Source organism: Rhagoletis pomonella, unplaced genomic scaffold (genome assembly GCF_013731165.1).
Source record: "Rhagoletis pomonella isolate Grant_MI unplaced genomic scaffold, Rhpom_1.0 Rhpom_scaffold_00001, whole genome shotgun sequence".
Taxonomy (NCBI): domain Eukaryota; kingdom Metazoa; phylum Arthropoda; class Insecta; order Diptera; family Tephritidae; genus Rhagoletis; species Rhagoletis pomonella.
Window position 1 is genome coordinate 30738372 of NW_023458555.1, and position 25978 is coordinate 30764349.

General features: G+C 35.7%; 1 protein-coding gene across 2 annotated transcripts in view; it reads right to left on the minus strand.

The window, feature by feature from the left end:
- The window catches only part of LOC118742535 (protein tincar), a 418562-nt gene that overhangs the window by 55603 nt on the left and 336981 nt on the right, over positions 1-25978 (minus strand). For both annotated transcript variants that reach the window (XM_036474692.1, XM_036474686.1), the window contains 2 exons: positions 20879-22051; positions 18618-18733 (listed from right to left, as the gene is read on the minus strand). In XM_036474692.1, the coding sequence (XP_036330585.1) occupies positions 18618-18733; positions 20879-21290 (528 nt within the window). In that variant the 5' untranslated portion in view covers positions 21291-22051. The remainder of the gene's footprint in view (positions 1-18617; positions 18734-20878; positions 22052-25978) is intronic.

The following is a 25978-nucleotide window of genomic DNA, read 5'->3' on the forward strand; positions in this document are numbered from 1 at the left end:
TTAGACCATAATGCCTTTCACAATTTCTATTAAAAAAATTGGAAAGAATTTTGGGAACCCATTTCCGCATCGAGTCATAAGCGCAATGATATTAGCCATGACTGTTCTCCGAATAGACCCAGTGCCGGATTGGACTCATCCACCAACTACTCACTAGAGGGTGTTATGATTTGGAAGAGAGGGTTACCCCAGAATGAGTCCTCTGCCCGCTTCTATGGGACAGTAATTCCACTGAGGCAAGGCTTGGATGAAAATTAATACAAAAGTAATTCCGCTGTAACTGTAGTTCACGTTAAGTTTCCCCAAACATAATGCGAATTATTAGTTACTTTGTCAATAAAAAACTGTGGACCGGAGATATAAGCAGCTAATACTGAGTTAGTTATTTGTACTTGGCGGTATAAAGTGGCGACACTTCATCAAGAGTATACGGTACCAATGAAAGTTCAAGAATAAGGTCAAGTACTGGGTAGTAATTCTCAAAGCAAGCTGTGCTGAAATGGTCACTCAGCAGAACCGTATTAGAAAGTTTTCAAGGGAACTTTTCACATGCAAGCAGCCCATACATTATAATGGGGACCAATATGACAAATTTCCATTGCATTCCATGCAAAAAATACAAAGAAGCGAAAGCCATTTACTTCCCTTTTGCAGACGGCCCAAATGCAATGTTGGACCAACCCATACTTGATCTAATCGCTTAGGGGTGGCTGTTATTGCAATGGTAAGCTTTGAAGAAGCCAGCTAATGCATCAAGTAACCCTCAGGGCTTTCGGCTTGATACGTCCACAACAATTATGGTACCCATAAGTAATGAATATTGTATAAATTTAATCACCTTATATTAGATATTTAAAATTCGTTATACCAGCACGGCAGAACTAATACAGCAGGTCTCTCCACATGTCTGATGCTAAAAGCTATTCTACTGATGCCTCCAAAATGAAACGGAGTGCCGAGGTACAAGATTTCTCAACTGAATTAAGGCTACGTACATCATTTCTGCTATCCAACTACTGCACTAAATATTTATCCAGGAGGCAGCACCGAGCCTCACCCAAAGAACTACAGAAAGGTAAAAAGTCTTCATATTTTCTGATAGGCAGACAGTCCTAAAAGGCCGTAGTTGTCCGAATGAGACAGTCGAAGTATATAGGATATTCATAATCCACATCCTTCCATTAAGAGACATACATATCAGGTACATCAATAGGTATCTTACAAATGTGTAGAGATAATATACATAAGTACAGGAGGCAATGAACGCTAGAACAACATTCCGTTCTGTGAAACCACCAACATTACATGGCCTCCTAATTACACCTGCGACGAAAACCAAAAGATTTTTAAAACACACGAAAGAATCGATATACTTACGAAACTAGGGGTCAAATATAGTAAAACCGCGTTTTTAATCTTACTAACTGATGTCAGGAGTTTTTCAAAAGGACTTCAAAACTTCAGAGGTACTCTTATGGTTGCTTCAAATTTTTTTTTTTTTTTTTAATTCAGTGCAATGTAGGTAACAAATTAAGGAGCAAATTTTGTAGAATTAAAAAAAGGTAAATTTATTTGGTTCACAAGAACGAATAGGTATTGAAAATACTAATTCAATTAATTTTGTGATTCCAAACTAATAAAGTAAGAAGGACGAATTGCGAGTATGTGGACGTGTACATACATATTGGCCCTTAAAATAGAATTGTTTTAAAAATAAATATTGAAAATTTTCAAGGTTATTCAAGGATAACATTTTAAAAGAATTTTTTTAATATCTATACGACCTTGTGCACCAAGAAGCCAATCTTTTCCATTTGCAAACCTTATTGTTATTCTACTTTGGACTGATTTTTTTAAGTCATTTTTGAATTAACCATAAATTTAAAACTCTAAAGTTCTTTTAAAAAAGCCCTTATTTCAGAGAAAAAACTAAAAACGTAGACTTACTATAATTGGCCGCTAGTTTTGCGAGTATGTTGATGTTTGTGTGCAAATTGTACTGTTGTGTTATCGTTGTTGCAAATAGACTTTAAAAATCCGAAATCACTGATAAATCCTACACCCTACCACGCAGAGAGTTCTAGGCTTAAGCGCATGCTACTAGGCTTTACAGCCCCAGCATTCTTAAGCACAGTGCCAAGTTAAGCTCAGAGACAAATGCATCATAAAATAGTGCGCTGCTGCAAAAGCAATTTATTTTTGCTTTACGATGTATGCACGTATGTATGTATGTATGTATGTAGGAAAATTTTCTCACACAACTTCACACGATTTTACTTAGTAGGGATTTGGTTGCGGTTTAAGTTATTTGAAATTCAGATTCAGGACTAAGCTGGCTTAGATAAGGCGTAGAAAGCCAGTAAAGTTCTCCTCTTAATTTAAAGTTACAGCCGCTACTCCACACGAGCACATACACCACCTTTAAATATTAAATGTTTGCACTACTTTCCACATATTAGTTTTGCCTAAAGTTTTTTTTTTTATTTGATGAAAAGCGAAATGCAAACAAACTAACCAAACTTAAAGAGCAGAAAAAAGGGTAAAAACTAGAAGTAAAAATAAAATGTTTAATACTTTAGTGTGTGCTTAAAAGAGAGCAAGCATACATTATGCGCATATTTAGTCCTCCTAAGTACTATGTATGCATCTCGCATGTTAACTTTGCAACCAACCGTCACACTTTTGCACCACCCAACCAGCACGCACCACCTGTGTGGGTGGGTACCTACTCATATTTTATGTAGCGCAAAAGTAGTGTAAGAACAACAACAAGAAAAATGCAACAAATAGCAAATAAAAAAATAAAGAAAAAACTGTTCCAACGATAAGTAGTAGTGCCAATGTTGATGTAAATGTATTATAGTGAGCGCATTGGGGCTTGAAAAATTGTGCAATGAGGAACAACCAGCGCGGGGTAAAAGAGAACAGCTTAAAGTTTGGCATATATTAAAAGTACCTGTTTGGTTTGTGACAGCCAATGCCTTATTACTTACATACACACTTTTACTGGGAAACATCGATATGTGGACCAACAGCCGCCAATGCCGCTTCTACGGCATGTGATGGACTTATATACATACACATATAAAAATCGCATGTGCGTAGGAGAATGAGTGAGTTTTGCGCGAGCGCTTGAATATTGAGTGACACAAAGAAAGTTGTGCATTTTGTTGCTCTGCACTTTTTATGCGTCAAATTGAAGTGTACTTGGCTGCAGAAAAGCACACAAACCTACTAAGTAAAAAAAAAATGCACAAACTTTTACAAAGAGCATACCAATGTTTGATATAAGTAAGTATATATGTGTATATATATGTATATGTATGAGTAATTGCATAAGCATGCTTATGAATGCAAAAATATACATATGTACATATTTGTGGGAAGGCTTTCGGCAGATTCGAGTGTATGTGCACTTTAGTATTCACAGGTGCAGAGCACAACCGTATGCAATATTCATAGGGTGATTCATTCATAAAGCTTGCAAATTAAAGAGACTTATTTATGCATATGTAGATATATGAAAGCACAAAGTAAATAATGTCGGTTTCATGGGCGCAATGAAAATGTATTTAAAAGTAGGAGGCATTCTTTGGCAATTCTCGCCAAAATTGGTTTAAGTAAAAAATCGTGGAAGGCCTTATAGTCTTAATAAAAAGAGCAACGTTTTTTTCCAACTTGAAAATGGCGGATCCAATGTGACTACTTATTTTTTTTTAATTCTTTGTATTCACTTCAAAATTTTTACTCGGGGTCGCTGATCACGAACCCTATATCATTTTTCAAACTTTCAAAATGGCGGATCCAATACGGCGGATAATTTTTAAAAATTTACTCGCGTACTTCTCAAACTTGTCACTCGGGGGTTTTGATGTCGCTAATTTTGAAAACTAATACCTGATTCATAGGTTAATGTTCATAAGTAAATGTACTTTATGTCTTAAAGATGCCTAAAAATTCTGAAAAAGTCCCGAAAAATATCGAAAAAATCATGAAAAGTACAACTCTAAGAATCCTAAAAGATCCCTAACAATCCGAAAGTTTTCAAAAACCGCAAAATCATCAGAAAAATCTATCCGAAATCAAAAACGTTCTAAAAACTCTCGAATGAAACACGAACACTTTCGAAAAATCCTCTGCAATGATCCCGAAAACAAATTCTAAAAATAAAGCACGAAAAATTTCGAAAAGTCCCGAGAAAATCCCCAATGCAAAATACCGTAAACATATACACGAACAATGCAAGAAAATACCAAAAAAATATATAAAAGTAATGAAACGCAACCAATGAAGAATTCTGCAAAGACTGCGATACCAGAAACGTTCCCGAAAATATCTTTCATAAAACAATAAATATCCCCAAAAATCCCAAGTAAGTCACAAAAGAAGCCCGAAAAGCACGAAGTATTCCAAAAAAAAAATTCCAAAAGTCTTAAAACAGATTAATATATAAAACTACAAACAGTAGCGGGAAGTCGCAAGAAAAGCTAGAAAAGACCTAAAAAATTCCAAAAAGCAAAGCTCGAAGGATTCCAGAAAGTCCCAAAAAAAAATCTTGAACGTTCCTAGAAAATTCCGTAAAATAACGAAAGGGCAATACCGAAATGCCACAATGCCACAAAAAATTACGAAAAGCTCAAAAAAAAAATCGGAGAAGGTCATGAAAAATCGACAAAAATAAAACGCAGAAAGGAATATTTCTATTTAAGCAACGTTTATCAGCTTTGTACCACGATTTTGTTTTTTACGAGAAATGAAAAAAGCAACAAATTCTAACCAATAGAAGTTATAGCTACGATTTCGAAAATCACCAAATATCCTCATCAGACTTATTTCTCTGGACTTCAGCAGGAATAGAACCACAAGCGCCACAATAACAATAACATCTATATGCCCTAGTAACATTTCTGCATCAAAACAAAAAAAGGAAAAAGAAATGTCGCTTACGTCTTTTTGGCGGTTATTAAGTCTTTGCTAAGGTACACGGATGTGTACATACATATACTTATGGTTTAAACGTTCATAAAATGGTTACTTATACAGCAATGTGTGAAATGTTACGTATACGCACAGTGGTCGAACAATTTATGGCCGCCCTCACATTTTGACGAGTTTTAATATATTAAATATTTGATTCTTAGTTTAATTTTGGATATTTTTTTATGAAAGTAAAGTGTATTCTTTAACAAAATCCGTGTATGTAAATTGCAGTTTCAAATTTTTTGCAATATTTAAAAAAAAGTAATAATTCAGCAAACTTTCGTAAAAATTCGAGCTTTTTCAATTAGATTTACTACAAAGATTCCGAATATGCAGTTTTGCAGTCCGAAAAATGTAAAACTTCTATCCCTACGTTCGGCCAAACAAAAAATACTCTAGACTCAGGGGTGTATGGCGAATATTTTTTCTGGCACAGCCCGACGTACATTAGTATGTCTTTCCACATGTACATACACACATAGCGGAATACAAAAACTAACAGATGTCAAATGACAAGTCCAAAAGTTTCGCTTTACTAAAAAAAAAATGTTTGTGAAATTCCGACATTGAGTAGCTTAAAATATTAAACAAAAATTTAAACCGCAATGTCAAAAGGCAAAGAAAGAATTAGTTTAAATTTTTAGAATCTATCAGTTTAAAATTAATAGAAACTGATTGAAAAATTTAAAAAATCCAATTATTATTTTAATCGTCAGTTTCACTAAAGCAATCAAAGTAAAATAAACGCCATAAAATTGATTTTCTACTCAATTATGCAAAACTCGTGGAGAATATTGTTGATTTTACGAGCAATTTATACAACAAACTGAACGTTTTAGTTGCACAATACTATGGTTCCAATGAAAATCATTGGCGGAGATTGACAAAATGAATAATGAAATACAAAAAGAAAAATACTATTTTTAAATATGTACATATGTTACACAAGAACTGAGCGCAAAAACAAATTAATAAAAAATTTACTTGTAATAAAAAAAAATTTATAAATGTATGTGATGGAAATGTTGTAAGTTGTGTAATTATAGATATGTACTTACATTTTTGAATTCATACGAATGCATACATTAAATATCCAACAGTGGTGTAGGTGTGAAATGTTTGGAAATAAGTGAAAACTTACTCCAGCTCTTTATTCTTTTCCACTTTTAGCACATTATTTCTAATAGTTTGTCTGAAATCTCTTTCCTATAAATCATAGTAAGTTTTAAAACAATAAAATCTAAAAATTTAATCAAATTTAATTAGCAACATTAAATTTAAATAAAGAAAAAATAAATTTTTAAAAGTAAATGAACAAATTTTTTTTCTTACACAATAAAATCTAAAAATTTAACAGGGAAATTTAATTAAAAAACAAAAAAAAAATTATTTAAAAAAGAAAATAAAATAAGTTCCTAAAATTTAAATGAATTTAAAAAAATATTGCTCTCAAAACAATAACAACCAAGTCAATAAAGTTAATTGAATAAAAAAGAAATTAATTAAAACAAGTAATTTTTAGCAAAAAAACCCGACTTACAAAAAATATATATATATCTATATATTTCATGATTCAATGATCGGATCTAAACCAAATTAGCATGGGACCACCTTGAGACACTACCTTTCCGTTGCAAAAAGAATTATCGTAATCGGTTGACGTGGTGCAAAGTTATGCGGTAACATACATAAAAAAAAAAAAATATTCCGACGAACTGATAACCTCCTCCTTTTTTGGAAGTCAGTTAAAAAAAGAAAAAAAAATAAGTAAAATATGTTACTAAAAATTAAATTAAACTAAAAAATCTATATTTTAAAAGTAAAAAAAATCGGAAAAAGTAAATTAAAAATGTAAAAACCAAGAAAAAAAATGTCGCTGCACCAGGACTCGTACTCGGATCTCTCGATTGATACGCCTGGGCCTTGGCTACTCGGCCATTGCGAGCCTGTTGCTTAATTTCTTCGTCAATAAAATAAAGAAACATTTGGAGCTACTCATTTTTCTGTGTTTGCCTGCGCTACTTCTCCAATTTACGAGGCATCTGAAAGCATGCGACGGTCTGCTTTGAGCCTGTCTTCAGTTTGTAGTTATTTTTTTTGCTCATTCCTAAAAGGGCACTGGTTTTAAATGAATCATAGGACACGCTGGACTGTCGGTTCCACCTCTGTCTACATTTAAAATGGTACATCTCGGCAATTCCTGCCTTGATCTCCCTGAGCGATGCGCTGATGCCCACCGCTGTCTCGTCTACGTTAATGTCCTTGTGCTCCGGAACTTATGCTCGAATAATTTCGTATTGATCAAAAATCGATACCAGCTCTTTCCTAATGTCGTCTAATTGTTGAGGTGTAATCGAGGTAGAAGAGGCCGGCTGAACAGTCTATTCGCTATCTGAGAAGACAATCACCTACGTTCTCGCGGTTGTATTCTGTGTAACGTACCTTACTGTTTCTGTAATTACAAAATTTTTGGCCTGGATAACGCTTGAATTATCTGCTAGGTGAAAGGATAGCTTAAGGTTATATTGCTTAGTGAAAACGCCTGCATAATTTTTGAGTATTCAGTAAAGAAAGTTAAGCTCTCCAAGAACTGGACCCTTCCCTGAGTCCAGTCACCGCGGCCTGGGCATTTTTTGCAGAGTGTGCGGTGAGTTCAGGTTTTCGAAAGGATGTAGTCAAAGGGAAGCGCTTTCATTTCAGGCGGCAATGCGTTTAGTATAGAACTGTATCCGAATAGCCTTTCCTTCCATAATCCCAAGGCTACGTCAAGGGTTCATTGAATTCCGCTTTTTAATTATAAGAGAGTAGGGGTCGGACTATAGCTATGTGCGTATGAAATATCAAAATCCAAACTGGTTGTTGCGTACTAGCTTCTCTCTTCTATAAATTAAAGCAGGCTTTTAGGGTAAACCACTTCCAAGAGTTTGGAGATATAGGCCGATACGATTCGACCTGATCAGCAGCTTTTCCTGGTTAAAACCCAGTCGGCAGAACTGCACTGAAGAAGTATAGACATATGTATGTCGAAAACGTGAAGCCTGCCACTGTTAGTTGTTTTAATGGTTGTTTTTATTTTTAATTTAGAGACATTTGGATGGGTACATTTGATATGGGTAGCTTAAAATAACCATACTAATGCTACCCTTTTTAAATAGCGCGCAAATGTGTCTGAGTTTTCTGTAACAGGTTTAGGTTCAGTAACAGGCCTAAACAGTATTTTTATCAATAATCTAGTAAGACTCTACTACTAATACCTTTTTAAATTAAAATTTTTATTAAATATCAGATTTTGGATAAACAGTTTAAATTTGAAGGATTAAGTGCTTTGCAGGCGGAAGCCACAGTAACTGTGACACTTTTTATGCAAAACAATTATCTGCAAAATAAGTTTCAATTACATGTATGCATGCATGCATATTTCTGCAGGCTTACTCCATATGTACTTTATTAAATTTTATCAGTTGAATGCAGCATAATTTCAACTATAAAACTTAATTGTCTCATTGACTTTTCAAACTACCAATGACACGTAAATGTGATAACCAATGCAATTGCACAATAGTTATGTGCACTTGCAGTTGTAAAAGCACATATGTATGAATGTGCATCATTAGGATGGCCCTTAGTTACATTGAGAAAAATAAAAGTGTTTTTGGGTGTGCGGTTTTATACAATTTTACCATCCATACAACCAACCATACAATTTGAGTCTAATGAAGTGCAAGTTTCAACCGGTTAATAATCGCATTTATTTTAGAGATGTTTTTTTTTTTTTTTTTTTTTTTTTGAGACTGCTTTTTCATATTTTTTTTATATAAAAAGTGCAATTTACAAAAACTGGCGTTGATTTTTTGAAGCTTTGTTGCGAATGGTCTCCCCCATTTTATTTCATAAGAAATTCAGCAAAACAAAAAGAAAATATTAAAAATCAACGCGATTTTTTAGCCGTTTGCAACTTCCACGTCATGAGACTTAAAATATATGGGCAATAAAACTGTAAAGAATCAGATTATAAAGCTCGGAATTTTGTTGAAAATTTGTTGAATTTTCATAAATTTGTGAATAAGGTCTGAAACTTTGATTTATATGGTTTTAGTCAAAGCTTGGACAATGTTAACAGAAAAATAATAAAAAAAAATTTTGTTAAAAAAAACGTTGCGAATATTTAAAAAATAAAAACGTGAACATTTGTTTAAGTCACTGTAGTAGACATATGTACATACAAATGCATATGAAAATAACAAAATAATAAAATTTTAAAAAAGAATGCATGAAATGTATTTATACAACTCAACCACAAGCCGATCTAAGTAGGATTTTGCGTACCACACGCACACATGCTTATCTACAAATACAAACAAATAAATTCATTCATATTTGCTCACATTTGCTCCACAAAGCCCGCAACCCAAAAATGCCATTGAAGTTTTGTGGTTTTGCGGTAAAGTGGTAGTTTGTTAAAGGAGAATTTAATTTCCAATGTGTCTAATGCATGCAATTGCAAATAATAATAAATTCCGAGTAGATATTTTGTAAGTATACATGTGTGTACACATAAAAGCTCATAAAATTTGGTTATTTTCCATTCTGTTTATATTGTTGCTGTTAAATTTAGGTTTTGCTTAGAGCCGTTGATGTGTGCATTTCCGTAAAAATAGTTGATCCTCAATGACCCAAGCAGAGCAAAACTTTGAATGCATGCAAACAATGTAGTAAATTTGCTTTTGTGTACTTATGTGACTGTCGTACTTTTCATCAAGTATTTTTTCATACATATATATTTATACTAACTATACATATGTATAGTTAATTGCTGCTATCTGAATCACACATAACTGAGCAAATGTGGCTCGGTCCTCTTCACAATTTGTTTGTTCGTTCGATTATGGTCACCCAGAAAAAATAAAAAAAATAAAAAAAAATTATGTCGTTGAGCAAAATAAATCATTGCACATAATGCGCCTATAGATAGGCCACTATTTTGATGCGAATATGCAGTCACTATCCTGGATGAGCGAGCAAGCGTGAATAGTGGGCTCACATAAATCGCTAGTCTGCTCGTGAAATTTTCTATTAAGGCTATAGTTTTACTACTAACAAAACAGGCTCGCTCACAGCTGGCTGGTGCTGCTGCTGGTCATTGCATGCCAGTTGTGTTGCTTGCTGATAGCGTTTGGTCATCGTTGGTCATTGACATGCTGCGGCTAGGCAAATCGAGTACGCTTGTGAAAGTGTGCATTTGTGTGCACATTAAGGCAATCAGTCTGTTAGCTGAAAAGGTACAGCCGCCGACCGCCCAGTCGACTGCCCAGCCAGTCCAGTCCATCAGTCAGTTGGCCAAAAGGTCTCGCCGCTCGAAAACAATGGCGCTGCCAATTGAAAGCAACAAAGCTCTCGCAACACTGGCCGCAAAAAAGTCTAGGCTAGCATTTAGCCATTGGCATATTTTAGTTTTTCATTTTAATACTTATGCCTGTGTGTGTGTGTGTATGTGCGGCGTGCCATCAATGGTCAGTTGGTGTTTTTCTTTATACTGTCAGTTACCTTTTACATTCACAACAACAGCAACACTGCCCTTCACTTTGCAAGTGCGTCCATCCAACTAGTTTGCTTCAATTTCTACATTTTACTCCAGTCCCACATCAGCAGGCACTTTATTCCTCGAATTTCTGGCATTCACTGCATTTGCTCAGCAGCACCAGCCGATGTGTATTGCCTAGTTGGCAACCAGCAAATGTGCTAAGTTGTTGCAGTGTTGGTTAGTTTGGTTGCTCATTTGTTGCTCTGTCAACTACAGTGACGGAAAAGTAAATAGGGACGTGACATTTTAACAAATTTTAGCTATTTTGCTATTATTTACTAGCAAATGCCCGGCGTGCCTCACTGCACTGTCTTCAAAGGTACGCTAATTCAATATTTACCTTATAAATTTAACTGAATACAATTTTTCAAACAGGTGGCAGCCCTCCTTAAAAATATTTTCACAGTAAGCTTGCCTAAACCTCTTTGGTTTGATACCTATATTGCAATATTTACTTTATGTTATCAATTTACTTAAACTAGAATTTTCAAACAGGTGGTAACCCTCTAATTTTTATTTACTCTATATCTTAAGTTAGACCTTAAGAAATACACTCGTGAAAACTGTATTCGATTATATGCATTAGTTTTCCAGCCATGCGCGTACAAACATACATACAGACAGTCTGAGAAAAATTCTAAAAATTGTTGATTTGACTTCCGTTGCTCTAATAAAGATCCTCCATAGACATCGCTCTGTTACAATTTTATATGTATAGATTATGTATGAAAGTATAGCTCAACTACTAACAAAAACCAAGTAGGTAAATCTGAATTGAAACTTTGTATAGTTTTTAACCAGAATTTTTAGAAAAAAGCTCGGTATGCAATTTTGTAGCCCATTAACTTTTAGTATAATAAAGTGCAAACTAAACTTTGAAGTAACTAGGACTTACCGCCGCTTTTTGGCATACTTTTCTTTTTAATAACATTAAATAAACAAAAGAAGTGTCCCCATTTGTTTGCCCGCCACCGTATATAAAGTGTGGCCATTAAAGTGCAGCTATAGTGGCTTTTGTTTCACTACTCTTTTATGATAAGCTATTGTGTCGTTTTGATTATGATTGCTGATTTTTTGGATTTATCGCCCCTTTTGTTTTCATTTAACGTTTTGTTTTAATTTAGGCTTTTTTATTGTTTCGATTTGCATTGTGTGCTTTTCCATAGCTTTTAAGTCGCTTTAGGAAAAATATGGTGTTTCATAAATATTAAGCCGAAGTTGATGGGCAATTTTAGGATTACCGATTTAAATAGAGAAATTTTGACAATCACCGCCTGCTCCGTTCTTGTCCATAGATATTTACCGTCCGCACCGCGCTTTTTTAAAGCATCAGAAAATATCTAAACGAGCGCACACGGTGGACAACCTACATGCCAAAGAATGTGCTAGATATAGCTCTTTCTACAAAGCCGTTACAGTGTTCCCAGAAAATGTGAAGTTTCCTGTTAGGTCCGCTTTTCTGATAATTCGTGTAAAGCGGTTTCATGTTCTCCTAAGAAAAGTAAAAATGGTAGTTTAGGTAAGGTAACGCGGGCAGCTTTGAAAATAGTTCACTTGGCGGCCACAAAGGCCCATTGTGAAGCCCAGAGGATTTCTCCATGCGTATCCCTATATGTCCTTATTCTCCGGCGAATCCTAGCAGACCCTCCATGGAGTCTAGGCTCTCGAGGAAGTGATTACCCCGAAATTTTAGTCATTTTCTCCGGAGTACAGGGCACTCACAAAGGCACTTCCTTAGACGGATTCTATCATATAACCAATAGCCCAGTGCCCCTTAGTATTACTGGGAGCCGCCTAAAGCTTGACTTTGAAGCCCTTAATACATTCCGCGTTCTCCGTTCATTGGGCCTTGGCCAGAGTGAGCGCTATAGTGGATACAACGTTCAGATAGTTGATCAAGGCAGAATTCTGTCACTTAGATTTTTGAGAAATTCAAACGACCTGAGAAAGGCCAACAGTGATGTAACAACCACACTCGCTATTGCTTTTAATGCTTCATGCTCTCTGAAAAGAACCTCGGCTAAAGCCAGACCACCCTCGAAAAGTTCGGAGATCTCAGGAGCCAACTCAGCTCTTATACTTTGCGCCATCTGACAAAGCCGAGTATAACGCAATACAGACTCGATCGAAACCAGTGTCGGGAGCTCTCAGGTGGCTAATCAAGGAGTGATTCAAGCTGGCGAGCCCAACGAAAACCACGAAACGCTGGGAAGAGTATAAATATCTACTTAAAACAAATGTGCATAGATTGTCTTCGAGGTAATTTTGGGTTATATCTAAAGGTACTATCGTACAGGGAATAGCTGAAATTGGAGACAAGTCTTGGGTCCAGAATGGCAAAGAATCACTACAGGCCCTATTTATGGCAGACTTCCCAGCAAGAATTACGAAGTCAACGCCAACGGGGGAGAAAATCGAAATAGCACTCCTCACTGTAGAAGGTTTAATAACTGCAGGAAGAATAGAAAGGACACACATTACCTTCTTGGATTTAAACCTCCTCAGAAATTTTTTAAATCGTGCGTGAAAAATGGCGCTATGATGAACGAAGGTCCCAGCACGCATTATTTGACGAAAGACCGAGGCCAAATTGTCGGCGAAATCTTCCGATTTGGCACCATTCTACTTCTTTTCAATAAACTCCCCACGATTCCAGACAGAAGGCCCAAATCGTATGCATTATAAATGATATATAGCCCGAACTATCCCAAAAAGTCATGGAAATTTTTAGTATGAGCATCCTGCCAGAGGAGTCGTGGTGGGCATTTAACGGATATTGTGTTTCATACATCTGTAAATGACATATACTAAAAACATGATGAAATAATAAAAAGCATTTCGACAAATTTTGTTGTTGTGTCACCCTATAAATGCATTAGATTCGTTTGAATTTCTTGCAAAAGTTTCAACTCCATCGGCAAATTGCTAGGACAACGATAAAGGAATCTCGGCACTACTGCGCATTTGGAAATCATTTTACCAAAAATGCGCTAAATTTAATAATCTTAAATCACATGACCATATTACATTTTTCCACTGAAACTAAAAACTATCCATTACTATGGAGGTCCAACGCCCGTAGCCGTTTTTCACTACCAAAAGCTTGTCTATAAAGGCCAGGCGCCACCACTGACTTCCCAACATTACATGCAATTATAGTTACAAACCCGCAGGGAAAAGACAATCAGTAAGTAAAAATACCGGTTCATTAACTAGTACTGGCTAAGGCGATAACCCATCAGTTAGATAATTCCGAAAAACGTATGCCATCAGCGACATCTGCCTTTAAATTGTCAAAGCTAAAAATAAAACGCAATTAATAGCAAATGTGGATGTGACGTTGCGGCACTGGTTCTTAGATAGCAGGTTAGAATCCGCCTGGAGGCGGTTTAGATTGAATAATTTGAATTTAAATAAAAATTACATATTTGAGCATGATAAAAATTATAGTTAATTATTTATTTTTAATTATAGAAATTAAAATTTTTATTTTTAATTAAATTTCAAACACACAAAATTTGACCTGCTCGGGGACTTGAACTCTCAGGAATGGCATGCTAGATTAAATAAAAAAAAAAAATATTTTTCTTTGTAAAAAATAAAAAGAAAAAATTAAAATAAAATCTTAAATAAAAATTATGTAAAAAAAGGACCTGAACCACTCAGAAATGGCATTGCTACTAATGTAGCCATACTTTTAATGGTAGTATTCCATATCACAACTAGTAGCTTTCCCTACAGGAAATATAGGAGCATAAAAATTTGTATGTCTGTATATTTGCAACCTTGTGCCACCAAAACCAACTCCACGGCGACAGGCTAAAGACAATAAACAAAGGCGGAATATGAAAAACCCATAATTGCATTTATTATCCTGATAAAAAGCGGCAACAACGGCGGCAACTGCAACAGAGCCTGTGCACATTGCGCGGATATTCGATGGAGCCACACAGAGGAGAGCAGCAAAACAAAAATAAAGCTATCAGTAGCTTGCACAGACACATACCTACTAATGTGTATGTATGTATGTACAAACTCATTCAAAGGTAAAAACCGACACTGTATGGCAATGCCGCACTTAAAGTACCGTTAGTGAAGAGCAGCCCGATAGTGTTGTTCAGTCAAAATTTGCACCCCCAACCCTGCCTCAACTGTTTTAGTTGTATCCTCGCTGGCCGAGTGTGCAGCCATCACATTTTTGCCACTTTTGTTCTTGTTGCACTTTAACATGTTTTCTGTTAGTAGACGGCGGCAGAGCTTTTATGCTTTCAGTGCCTAGTACCTTCTATGTATACATATTTACTGAATGCTTTGTTCTTTGTATAAAATTGCAGTTGTCGGACCGCAAAAACAAAATGGTGGCGAGGCAGTGAAAATAATGCAACATAATGAGGAGGGATCTGCTCTGATTGCTGGATGGCAGCTGCATTGCCTTTTTTGCGATGTACATACATACTATGTGCTATGTATGTTGATATATTTGTAAGTATACTACTATGTACTATCAGCACTGAAAGCTGCTGAATAAATTTAATAATAATGTTTGTTGTGTATAAAAACACAGAAATCCATGGAAAATTTAGTGCCGACGCACATTCATATGTACGTTGTGAAAAATAAGCAACACAACTAACAGAAACAATAACAATAACAACTTGATTGAGCGCACCACAAAAAAAATTTAATTATGCAATATGACAGCAGTTGATTTTATTACTTCGGGTTGCATTTGTTGAGAGTATATCAGCGCGTAGCAACAGTTGCTCTTCCATGTGAGCAATACATACAAATGTATGTATGTGTGATTTTACTCTGAAATTAAGTCACGCATTCCCGAGAAATGTATGAATGAATGTTTGCATATATGTATGTAAACAAGAGCGACTGCAAAATAAAGCGCATGTGTATATTAGCAAAAACCACGAAAAAAGCTGGAATCCATTTGTTTTATAGCTACCCAGTAGCAAATAAGTTTTAAAAGCTTGTGCACCAAGCAGCGAAATTTTGCTTTAAAGATTGGGGTTTGAATTTTACTCTGGTCAGAGAAGGCCATAGACAAACGGCAGCGTTCATATTATTATTTCAAGCTAATTTTATTTTGTACAGCTTGATTTTAGCGGCTCCTAAAAAGGGCACAAAAAAACACGCACAGACACGTAAACCATAATTTTGGGTCGTAGATTGTGGATCTGTGAACCATTTTTCTAGATTATGTCGTTTTCCCAAGATATTTTCATTTTAAGCTTGCATTTCTAATAACAAAATTAACTTAAACTTTAAGATGGAAAATGTTACTCATACGCCATGTACGCGTATATACATACGTGTACGTCCATGCCCGATATGAACATTTCCTGCCATTATTTCGACGGCTGAGATTTTTCAAGAAAGCACTATTTTATTATTGCGTATTCTCATTTGACTATTGACAACTTTTTTATTTATCCATCGATTTTCATTGTTTGTGGCTTGATTTTTTTTGCAAACGCAAGAAAAGATTTGCAAAAATATGTACTTTTTTCCATCCAATAAAATTTGAATTTTTCTATTCATAAAAAAAGAAAATATCTTGGAAAAATTACCTGATCTGGAAAACGGTTTACAGATACATTATCTATGACTCCATCTTAAATTTATGTATTTCGGCGTTTTTGTGTCATTTCAAAACTTGACACTTTCCCAACAGTGTAATCAAAATCTGAAACAATTTGCACATGAAAGTAATTTTGGATCTCTATGGAAATCTCTTTTCATTTTTGTTAGCCACATTATCTATGCGTGAGAATTAAGATTTACTTGACTCTCAGAAATATTACTCACAGTCGTCACTGCTGGTTATTGTGTGTCCCAACTTTAAAGGTTCTAAGTCATAAGCCGTTAGTCATTTGGCCCAAATTGTTAGTCAATAACAAAATACACATTACTATAGAGTAGTTAGACATAATTCACAATTTTTAATTGTCAGTCATAAGTCATTAATCCATTGCTTGTTTCTCAATAGTCGTAAGTCAATAGTTGTTAGTGGTTAATCATTAGTCGGTAGTCCTAACCCTTTACTCAATAGTCAGAAGTTATTTGCCATAAGTCATTATTCATTACTCATAAGTCAGTTGTCCTTAGCTATAAGTCACTAATCATTGTCATAAGTTGTTAGTCATTATTCGTCATCCGTTTGCCGTTATTCATCAGTTTGTCCTAAGAAAACAATCAACTCCCTACCCTGCAGCCCCTTCTCCAAAATCGCTGCCACGCTACTGATGCAGAGTAGGGAGGAGACTGACAGACTGTCAAGCAAAGCAGAAGCTACCCGGTCAATACAAAGAGAACTCCTATCAGGTAAATGATAACACCAGAGAATCGGCTGCTTAAAACAGCCCAGCGGGAGAACTCACATGAGCTACGGTTGGTCAAACGACTAGTCGCGGCTCATAGGAAATTACCAATCCAAGAAATTTAGAAAACAAATGTTACTCACAATGATAATCTTAGTACATATATTTAACAGACAAGCCGACCGGTTATGGCGCTTAGAGCTAACACCCTAGGAGTTACCTTATACTAAATACCGCTGTCCTTACTGCTATTCGGTGCCAGAAACCCGCGACGCGGTCGTTGGAAGAAGACAAACACATCTAGAGCTAGTCAAGGCAATGTTTGGGATTCATAAAAGCCGCATAAAATAATTTATGGAATATATGTACACACAGCTTAATAGATTTTGCATCGGCAGTCCGCAAGTTCTGCAGCTTTTTAAAAGTTTAGTGTTATTAGTTCGGAAGAGGCAGTCTGAGGGCCCTTGTGTTAATGAACCATACATATAGCTAGTAGCAGGGAGATCAATGATAAGCCACTAGGTTATAGAGGTATTTGTATCTACTAGGCATATAAATTTGTAAGGATATCCATGATAGTTGCAAAAAAAAAAAATATTTGGCGCGCACATCTTTGCCACAATTTTACGCCATTTTCTATAAGGTTTTCTAAATTAGAAATACACTCAGAGCTCTACCCTTGCCTAAAGAGGGGCAAGCGCTATTAAAAAAAAAAGTATTTTCTACATTTTTTGAATCACTCGCGGGCCAGGGGTGGGTTCTGAAGGGTATTAGTACGTATGTGCAACCATTCGGCTTTGATAACCCAGCCGCTTTAGAGGCAAGGTATGAAAATTCTAATTTAAGGAAATAAAAGATCCACAGCTCATCTTTTCCAAATTAGACTTAACCAACTTCGAAATGTTGTAGAATTATTACTGTTGCCTTGTATGAGATACACGACCACAAAATTGGCTTTACGTCGGATGACTATTATCGCAGTAATCGAAAAAATTTAGAGCATCGAAAACTCTCTATAAAATTTCCGGCCATTACTGAACTGAAAGGTATGATTTATTTAATGCACCCCTTTGTTGTACTTAAACCTTTGCCTTAACTGCCCGACAAAGGAGTATAGCCCGAGAGATACAAATCCGAAAATGGACATAAGAAGTCTTCTTCTTCTTCTTCTTCTTCTTCTGGGCTTCCAGTACCCCAAGCGGCAAGATTAATAAGGTGCTTCTGAATCATTGTGTATATAGTTTATAGAAGTTATAGGCAAATTAATTCAATACGTTCTGCACGAGTGGCTCCCCAATTCTAAAGTAATACTCCTGGGAAGCAAAATGTAGTTGAAGAACCTGAATAAAATGTAGGATTGATCTAAGAACTCACGATGATGGGCTAAGAAAGTTTGTCATAGACATCCTTATGTTTCGCGCTGAAGAAATGAATGCTTTCGTTGGCTTGAAAAATTCAGAGTATAAATGAACGCATAATTCTACCTGATACGGAATATTAATTCTGCATCAGCTAGTTCAACACAAAAACCGACATAACTTAAAATAATACATATGTATATGCACATCATATGTAACAAAAAATGTGGAAAAAGGATTGCTTCCAGCAAAGCAACCACATAAGCAGCATAGCAGACAAAACACGTAAAATGCAGCATATTTTTTATTTTATAAAATTCTCATTGCTTGATATAAAGAAAAAAAAATAGTGAAATATTTACTCACCTTAAAAACAGCTGAAGTAAAGAAAAACGGCAGCAAAATGAAGACTACACCGGAAAGCACAATTTGTAGATTCAATTCAGCTACCGGCTCGATTTTCCACGATATCAGCGAGCAGCCTGGCGAAAGGGAATGGTTAATGATGACAGCGCGATGTGATAGTAATGGCGATGTTACACATATAATAGCAGGAAAACATCATAGATATGGAAAAAAAGAAAATAAAAAAATCACTGTTACATAAATGAGTTTACATGGAATATATACTAATTATGTGTCGAGCTTTTTTAGTTCGTTTTTTTATTAGAAAATTTTTTCTTGAACAAATGTAATTTGTTGCCTTGTCATGTTGAGATAATTAAGGCTCTAATAAGCTAGCATGGTTGACAAGTCAATAATTTTTTAGTGCGTGGGTTGGTGGCAGAGAGATACTCGCATGTAAGCGCTGTTATAAAATATTGAGATTCCCAGCAATTGGAATAAAAACGCACTATATATAAGTTTAACAACAAAAAAAAAGATTTATAATTTTCCTTCTACAAATCCTAACTACTTTTATATAAATCCTACTAATATTAAAAATGTGAAGGTTTGAGTGAGTTGGTGAGTATGCTTGTTGCGCTTTCACGCTAAAACGGCTGCACGTGTTTCCAGGAAATTCGGCACAGGATTTCGTACAGAAAAGTTAGTATTAAGCTAAATAATGTGGGTGCCGAACAAACGCTATTCAAACGCGATTTATTTAGAAAATATTTTTGCATAGGGCGGCCACCTGTTCAAAAAGTAGTAAAAATCATTTTAATTTGCAAGTGAAATGAAATGCTTAAATATGCGTATCAAATGCGAGATGTCAAAAAGAGCTGTTCGAAAATATTTGTGACAAGGTTGCCACCTGTTAAGAAATTCGAAATTAATTAATAGGCATACTAAGCGAAATATTTTTATAGAATGCTAAAAAACTTTAATTTTAAAATATTTTTGAATAGGGTTGCCACCTCTTTAGAAATTTTAAAGCTTTATTTCTACCATATTGTTTTAAGAAGATTGCCACCTGTTCAAATAAAATTAAAAGCAATAAGTTAATCGAACTATTGCCATTTTTTAAATTCTAAATCAATTTATCGACAAGTTCAATTAAGTAGCTTATTATGAGTTTATTTCTAAAATGCTTTTGAAGCGAGTTTGATTATCCAAAATAAATTTAAATGATAAGTTAAATGATATATTTTATTGTGGGCCTGGGTGAAGCCCAGTTTCCGACCAAAAAAAAAAAACAACAAAAAAGTTTTTTCTAATAACGACAAACCTCCGAGTGTATTCTGCTATGAAAAACAGTTTCTCATAAAAATACAATCGCCGTTCGGAGTCGGCGTAAAACTGACAACATCAAGGCGCATGCCACAAATCGGAGGAAAAGCTCGGCCAAACACTAACATATTGTGTAAGCGAAAATTTACATATTATTATGCATGTACGGTTATGGACATGTCATACGTAAACAGTGACTGAAATAAGTGTTCACATGTTGATTTTTTTTATTGTTTTTAAATTTGAAATTTTTTTTGTAATTTTTTTAATTTTGATCATGCTTGAACCAAAAACGTATAAATCAAAGTTTCAGAATTTAATATTTAGTAGAAAAATTCAACAAATCTTCATTAAAATTTCGAACTTTTTTTTCAGAATCTTATGAAAATTTTTGAATAAGCGGATATAAATATAACAAGTGTAATTTATAAAATCTGGTGTTGATTTTTTGAAATTGTTTAGCGAACGGTCCTGCGCATTTTATTGCATAAGAAATTCACCTTAATATGGAAAAAAGTGCAAAAGAAGCCAGCAAAAAAAATATTACAAATCAAGACCTATTAAAAATTGCACGTTATCAGACTAAAATTGTGTGGGCTAAAAAACAGCATACCCAAAACTAATCTAGAAATTCGAATTAAGAAGTTCAAAATTTTGGTGACAATTTGGTGAATTTTACGAAATTTTGTATATGTAAAGTTTGGACTTCGATTTATGTAAAAAGTTTTGGTTAACCTAAAAAACATTGCGAATATGTAAAAAAAAAATAAATCACTATAGGACCACTTTTTTGAGTCACTGTAGGGATTATCACTCTTCCACTTTATGATACTATTCTTAATTACTACCAAATTTTAGATGTAATCATACCTACCTACATAAATTCACAATATTGTTATGTTAGTACCATGTGTGCATGTATGTGTGTACGTACGTACGTATATTAAGTTACTTACCAAGGAACCGATAGGCACCATGTACGGCTAAATAGCCTTGGAATAGCGTCAGCAAAACGCCATACCAAATGGACCACAACGAATTTAAATGCAAGTAATTGTTGTGATCCAAATGGGCACCCGGATGCATCAGCATGTTGTGGTAATTGTTGGCATGTTTACGCTTCGAATTCATGTATTTCTGTGGAAAATGTTGTTGTGGCTGCGATTGGAGTGGTTGCGGCGGTGGTGGTGGTGGCAACGGCACCGTATAATGATGCTGTTGCTGTTGTTGCTGTTGTTGCTGATGCTGATGCTTATGCTGGTGATGATGGTTACTGCTGTGACTCTGATTATAGTTGCTACTCGCAGTAGTTATTACAGAATTCGAGATACTCGAATTCAGGCTCGGCGTTGGGCACGTCTTACCCATCGAGGTCGTAGTGCCGGTGGCCGTTGTGTGGTGTGGTGGGGTTGGGCCACTGTTACAGCTTGTAGCAGTGCAGTGCTGTTACTTGGTAGTGATAGTTGTAGTTTTCTGTTGTTGGCCGCTACTCTGCCACACACAGCGATCTCTTGAGCCAAAACAACAATAGTTGATAAAAGCACCGTAACTGTGGTGGTGAGTCATGCGAGTGCAAGCTTAATGCGCGACCAAGGACTCTGCTCGGTGGTGTATGATGCTGAGCATTTACTCAGCTCACAAAAATGCCAAGTTATGCGCCCTCAATATGTTGCAAGCGACGTGCATGCAGTGTGAGAGATTTTGTAGCTTGAATTTCCTCTTTTTGTTTTTGTTTTTTTTTGCTCCCGCTTCTCCTGCGTTGCTTTTGCTGTTGATTTTCAATTAAAATGTTGTCCTGTCATGTCACTACGCTTGCCGTTGTGATTGCTGTTTTTGTTGCTGCCACTGTATTTGACAAATTGCGATTGTCACAATATTGATTGTAAATTGCAATGTTTTTCTGCTACCTATAACCGTAGCTCTGCTTTTCTTTTATTAGTTTCTCTTGCTATGGTTTTAGTTGTCTAATTCTAGAAAATTTTCTCAGCCGCAGAGTTTTTGCTCCGTTCGTCTATTTATTGGAATGCAATTTAATCATCAACAATGCTGCTCTACATAGTTGCAGTGTGGGTAAAGCGACGGTGTGGTTTTCCTAATAGGCAAAACCCTGCATACATTTTCATGGACATCTGTAAGTAAATAAAAAAATTACGGTCCACATAAGTAAGGACTGGCACACAAACTATCGATGGATATAAATTCAGATTACAAATCTTGCTGCAGATGGAAACAGATAAAATATTAATAATGGTAAAGGAAATGGTAATGCTAACGGTAATGGTTATGATATGAGTTCGGTTATGGATATAGTTGTGGTAATGGTAATGATAATGGTAACGATAACGGTAATGATAATGGTTATGGTAGTGGTAAGAGTAATGGTAATCGTAAGGGTAATGGTAATCTTAAGGGTAGTGGTAATCTTAAGGGTAATGGTAATCTTAAGGGTAATGGTAATGATAGCGGTAAAGTAAATCACAATGGTAATGGTAATGATAGTGCTAATAGTAATGATAAAGTATTTGGTGGTGGTAATAGTAATGGTAATGGTAACGGGAACGATAAACCAAATCACAATGGTATTGATAATTGTAATGGTAATGGTAACGGTAATAGTGATGGTCATGGAAATGGTAATAGTAATGATAATTGTAATAATAATTGTAATGGTAAGAATAATGGTAATGGCAATAGCAATGGCATTTGCAATGGTAACGACAAATTTTAATAACAATATAACGGTATGGCTGTTAAATAACTAATAACGAACCTTAGTTCGCTACTATTAGGGTTGCTCGTAAATAATCGCCCCATGCCATGTCATTATTTCAGAGTTCTGGGCGTGTATATTAAAATTGTAATCAAAACTTTTTTTAGGCATAGTTTTTAAAACCTCGACGAAATAATGCCCAAACGGTGGTATCAATTTGTGATAGCCAATCTACAAATGGCTTTTGTTCAACCTCACCACCTTTTTTTTAATAGTTTAAACTTTCCACTTAGGCTACAAATGAACCAACTTACATACAATTTTAGGATAACAGTAATTGATGTATGGATATGGAACAAAATCAGCGATAATTCCATTCAGAAGGGAAAGAACTTTAGCCCTGGGAATAAGAACTTTAACTCTCGATGTTAACGACTTCAGCACTGTCTCGGGAGCGATTCCACTCAAAACTAATACGGCCATGTAGAGTGACGTTGAGCACAATCTTTAGCTCCGTCCAAGTTGGAAAGAACCTCACTGCGACTTTGTCTATTAAGGATCCAGCATAAACACCACCAAGAACATCAGCCTGTAGATTAAGCGAAGAATAACTTTTGCCAACAGATGCTATTTTGGGCTCGGTAGGCTATAGAAAGTCAGAACCGTTTCTCGACGGATAAAACTCACGCTCTTCAAATCTCTCATCATGGGCGCCCACGAACAAAATGGAAGGACCAAGTGAGCAACTGGCGTAAATTCGCTTAGAAGAATGGCAATGGAGAAGCTTTTTGGTCTCCGCCCAAACTGACAAACGGTGGTAGTGCCAATCAGTGCTGCCGAAAGTACTACGACAGGAGCGTCTTACTACTATTTTGTCATTCATACTCCCCAAGGCTCGATTAGGCATTTCCAACTAAGAACACGACTCTTTCTGGCCTAGTCTAATGGAGTTATGGGTGCTATTTTATTTTGTTTTATTTATCCTTTGTATAATTCTTGCATTTATTTCGCAGCATTTTTGTGAAAATTTTCCTTCAGCAGGCAAAAAAAAAAAACTCCCCGGCCATGGTAGCAAACTTATTAAATCACCAATTCATTCTTGAACGCTGGTGCGTAATGTATTCAACCAAATTTTCTGTTTATAAATAAATAACTTTTATTTGTATTCCGTATCTACTTATGAATATTCAATTTGCATGCATTAAAATTTATGTTTGCTTTGCTTGAATTTATAATCCTGCGTGAATATTAAAAATGATATATTTTTGGCGTACCTATGTTTGTAGTATTTGTTGATTTTAAACCAATTTATTTTTGCATTTATGTACGAGTTTAGCCTATCGATAACATTTTATATATATATGTATATATATATCTCATTTTGCTTATGCATACATATGTATGTATGTATGCAGATATATTAACATCACAAATGCCAATGGAGAGCCACAGGCAATTTACCATTCATTATTTCCTAATGCGAGTTTAGAAATCAAAATTAGCAAATTAGGTTTGGTTAAGTTAGGTCACTTTTGAGTGGCTACCACCGTGTAAGAGCCCAGTGGAATTCGTAGGCTTAAAAACTCCGCTTTGATACCACTGGCGGAAGCATTTGATTCATTTGCTCCCTTAAAAATTCAACCACCGTGTGTGTTTTATATAGCACAAATGAGACAGAAGCAATCTAGAATGTACTTGTTGGAGAAATGGTTCCGCGTCTCGGCTTGGTCGGGGCAGTGACAGAGATAAAGTTCGATACTCTTCACCTCGTTCTCGTATCTGCAGCTGCGATAAAAATCGTCAGCTGGGTAACACCAGCTCTTTCCGTGCGTGCTCATAGGACAGTGTCAGGTGATTATCTCTAATACTAATCTGTGAGAAGAGCAGTCAAGGCGAATGAGATCCAGGGATCGCTTTGCCGCGTTTTTTATCCAAAATTTGCTCGAAGTATGCCAAGAGGTATTTACCTCCTTGCTAAAATTAGCCTTTTAAACCATGTTTATGTCCAAGCGCTTATTAAACAGTTGAGGAGCATTTTGATGCAAGGACCGGGCGATGTATCAGAGTATCGTTAGCGCACCCCGCGAAGTGTGTGCTCATAAGGATCTCCAGCATTTCGTTACATAATGATGTCTGGTCATCGTTAGGCTTCTGGAAAGAGTTCATATTTGAGGAATATTTCGACATAACTTTTCACAGCCTGTTGTATTCAGAGTTGTTTTCTATATTGTTGCTCTATGTTCTTGTAGAAGTTTAGCCAAATATCGTGAATCTTCCGGCCTCTTTATTGCCTTGCCCTTGCAGTTTTGCCTGATAAGCTTGCTGCGAATGGATATTAACCAGATTGATGACCTACGGATGTCCCAAGTACTTCACCGGTCTGCGAAGTTAGTAATTCTAGATGTCGACACCAAATCGTATGGAAGAACGAAGGCCACTAACCATATATGGAGGAAGCCCCAATAATGGCGCTGTACAGAACGAAAAGGAAGGGAGCCTGGATCCAGTGTTGTTGAATGAAAGTCTAAAGGCCAAAATCGCTTAGGCGCCAAAGTAAAGCGGGACAACACTTAAGAATCTGATAACAGGCAAATGTAGAAGCAAAGGCGCACGGCAGCATTGATCCGGATTAACAGCGCAGTTGATCTGGTTAAAATTGTGCCTTGACACACGGCAGTAATGCGGATTAACGAGCCGCAAGTTCGTGGGTTCGAGTACCACGGCCAGTAGAATGTTAATTTATTTCTTTTTTATTCAGTCATTTATTAGTTCTACATTTTTTAAATTTTTTCAGTTAGTTGTTGTTGACAATTTTAATAAAATTAAACTCGGAAAATTTAAATTAACTATTAGTAAAATAAAAAATGTGATTTAAAATAAAAAAAAAAATGAAAATAAAATAAAGTAAAGTTAAATCAAATATTTAAAATAAAGGTAATAAAAACGAAAAAAATGTTGGCAATCGCTCCAACTGAGGATCGAACCTGGCACCTACAGACTTGTAGCATACATTTCTCAACACTCGGCTACCGCGAACGCCAAGCTCGTTTGCTTCGTTTGCTTGCTTGTACATAAGGCTGTTGTTATCAGTGTTGTTATCGAAAATTCCCCTGATCCGAGTCAATTCCCAAAAATTTCGTGCATTTGTTTGAAATAAGAAAATGTATGAGTTAATGCAAATAAGGGCTGCTTATTCACCCGTATAAGGCTGCGACCAATAAATATCCGAAATTTACGCATTAGCTTCTCTAAAAGTTGTTGTATCAAACAAAAAAAAAAAAAAAACACATTGCGATTCAGGTTGAGAGCTTGGTATCGGTTACATCATCGAGGTGTACTTTATATA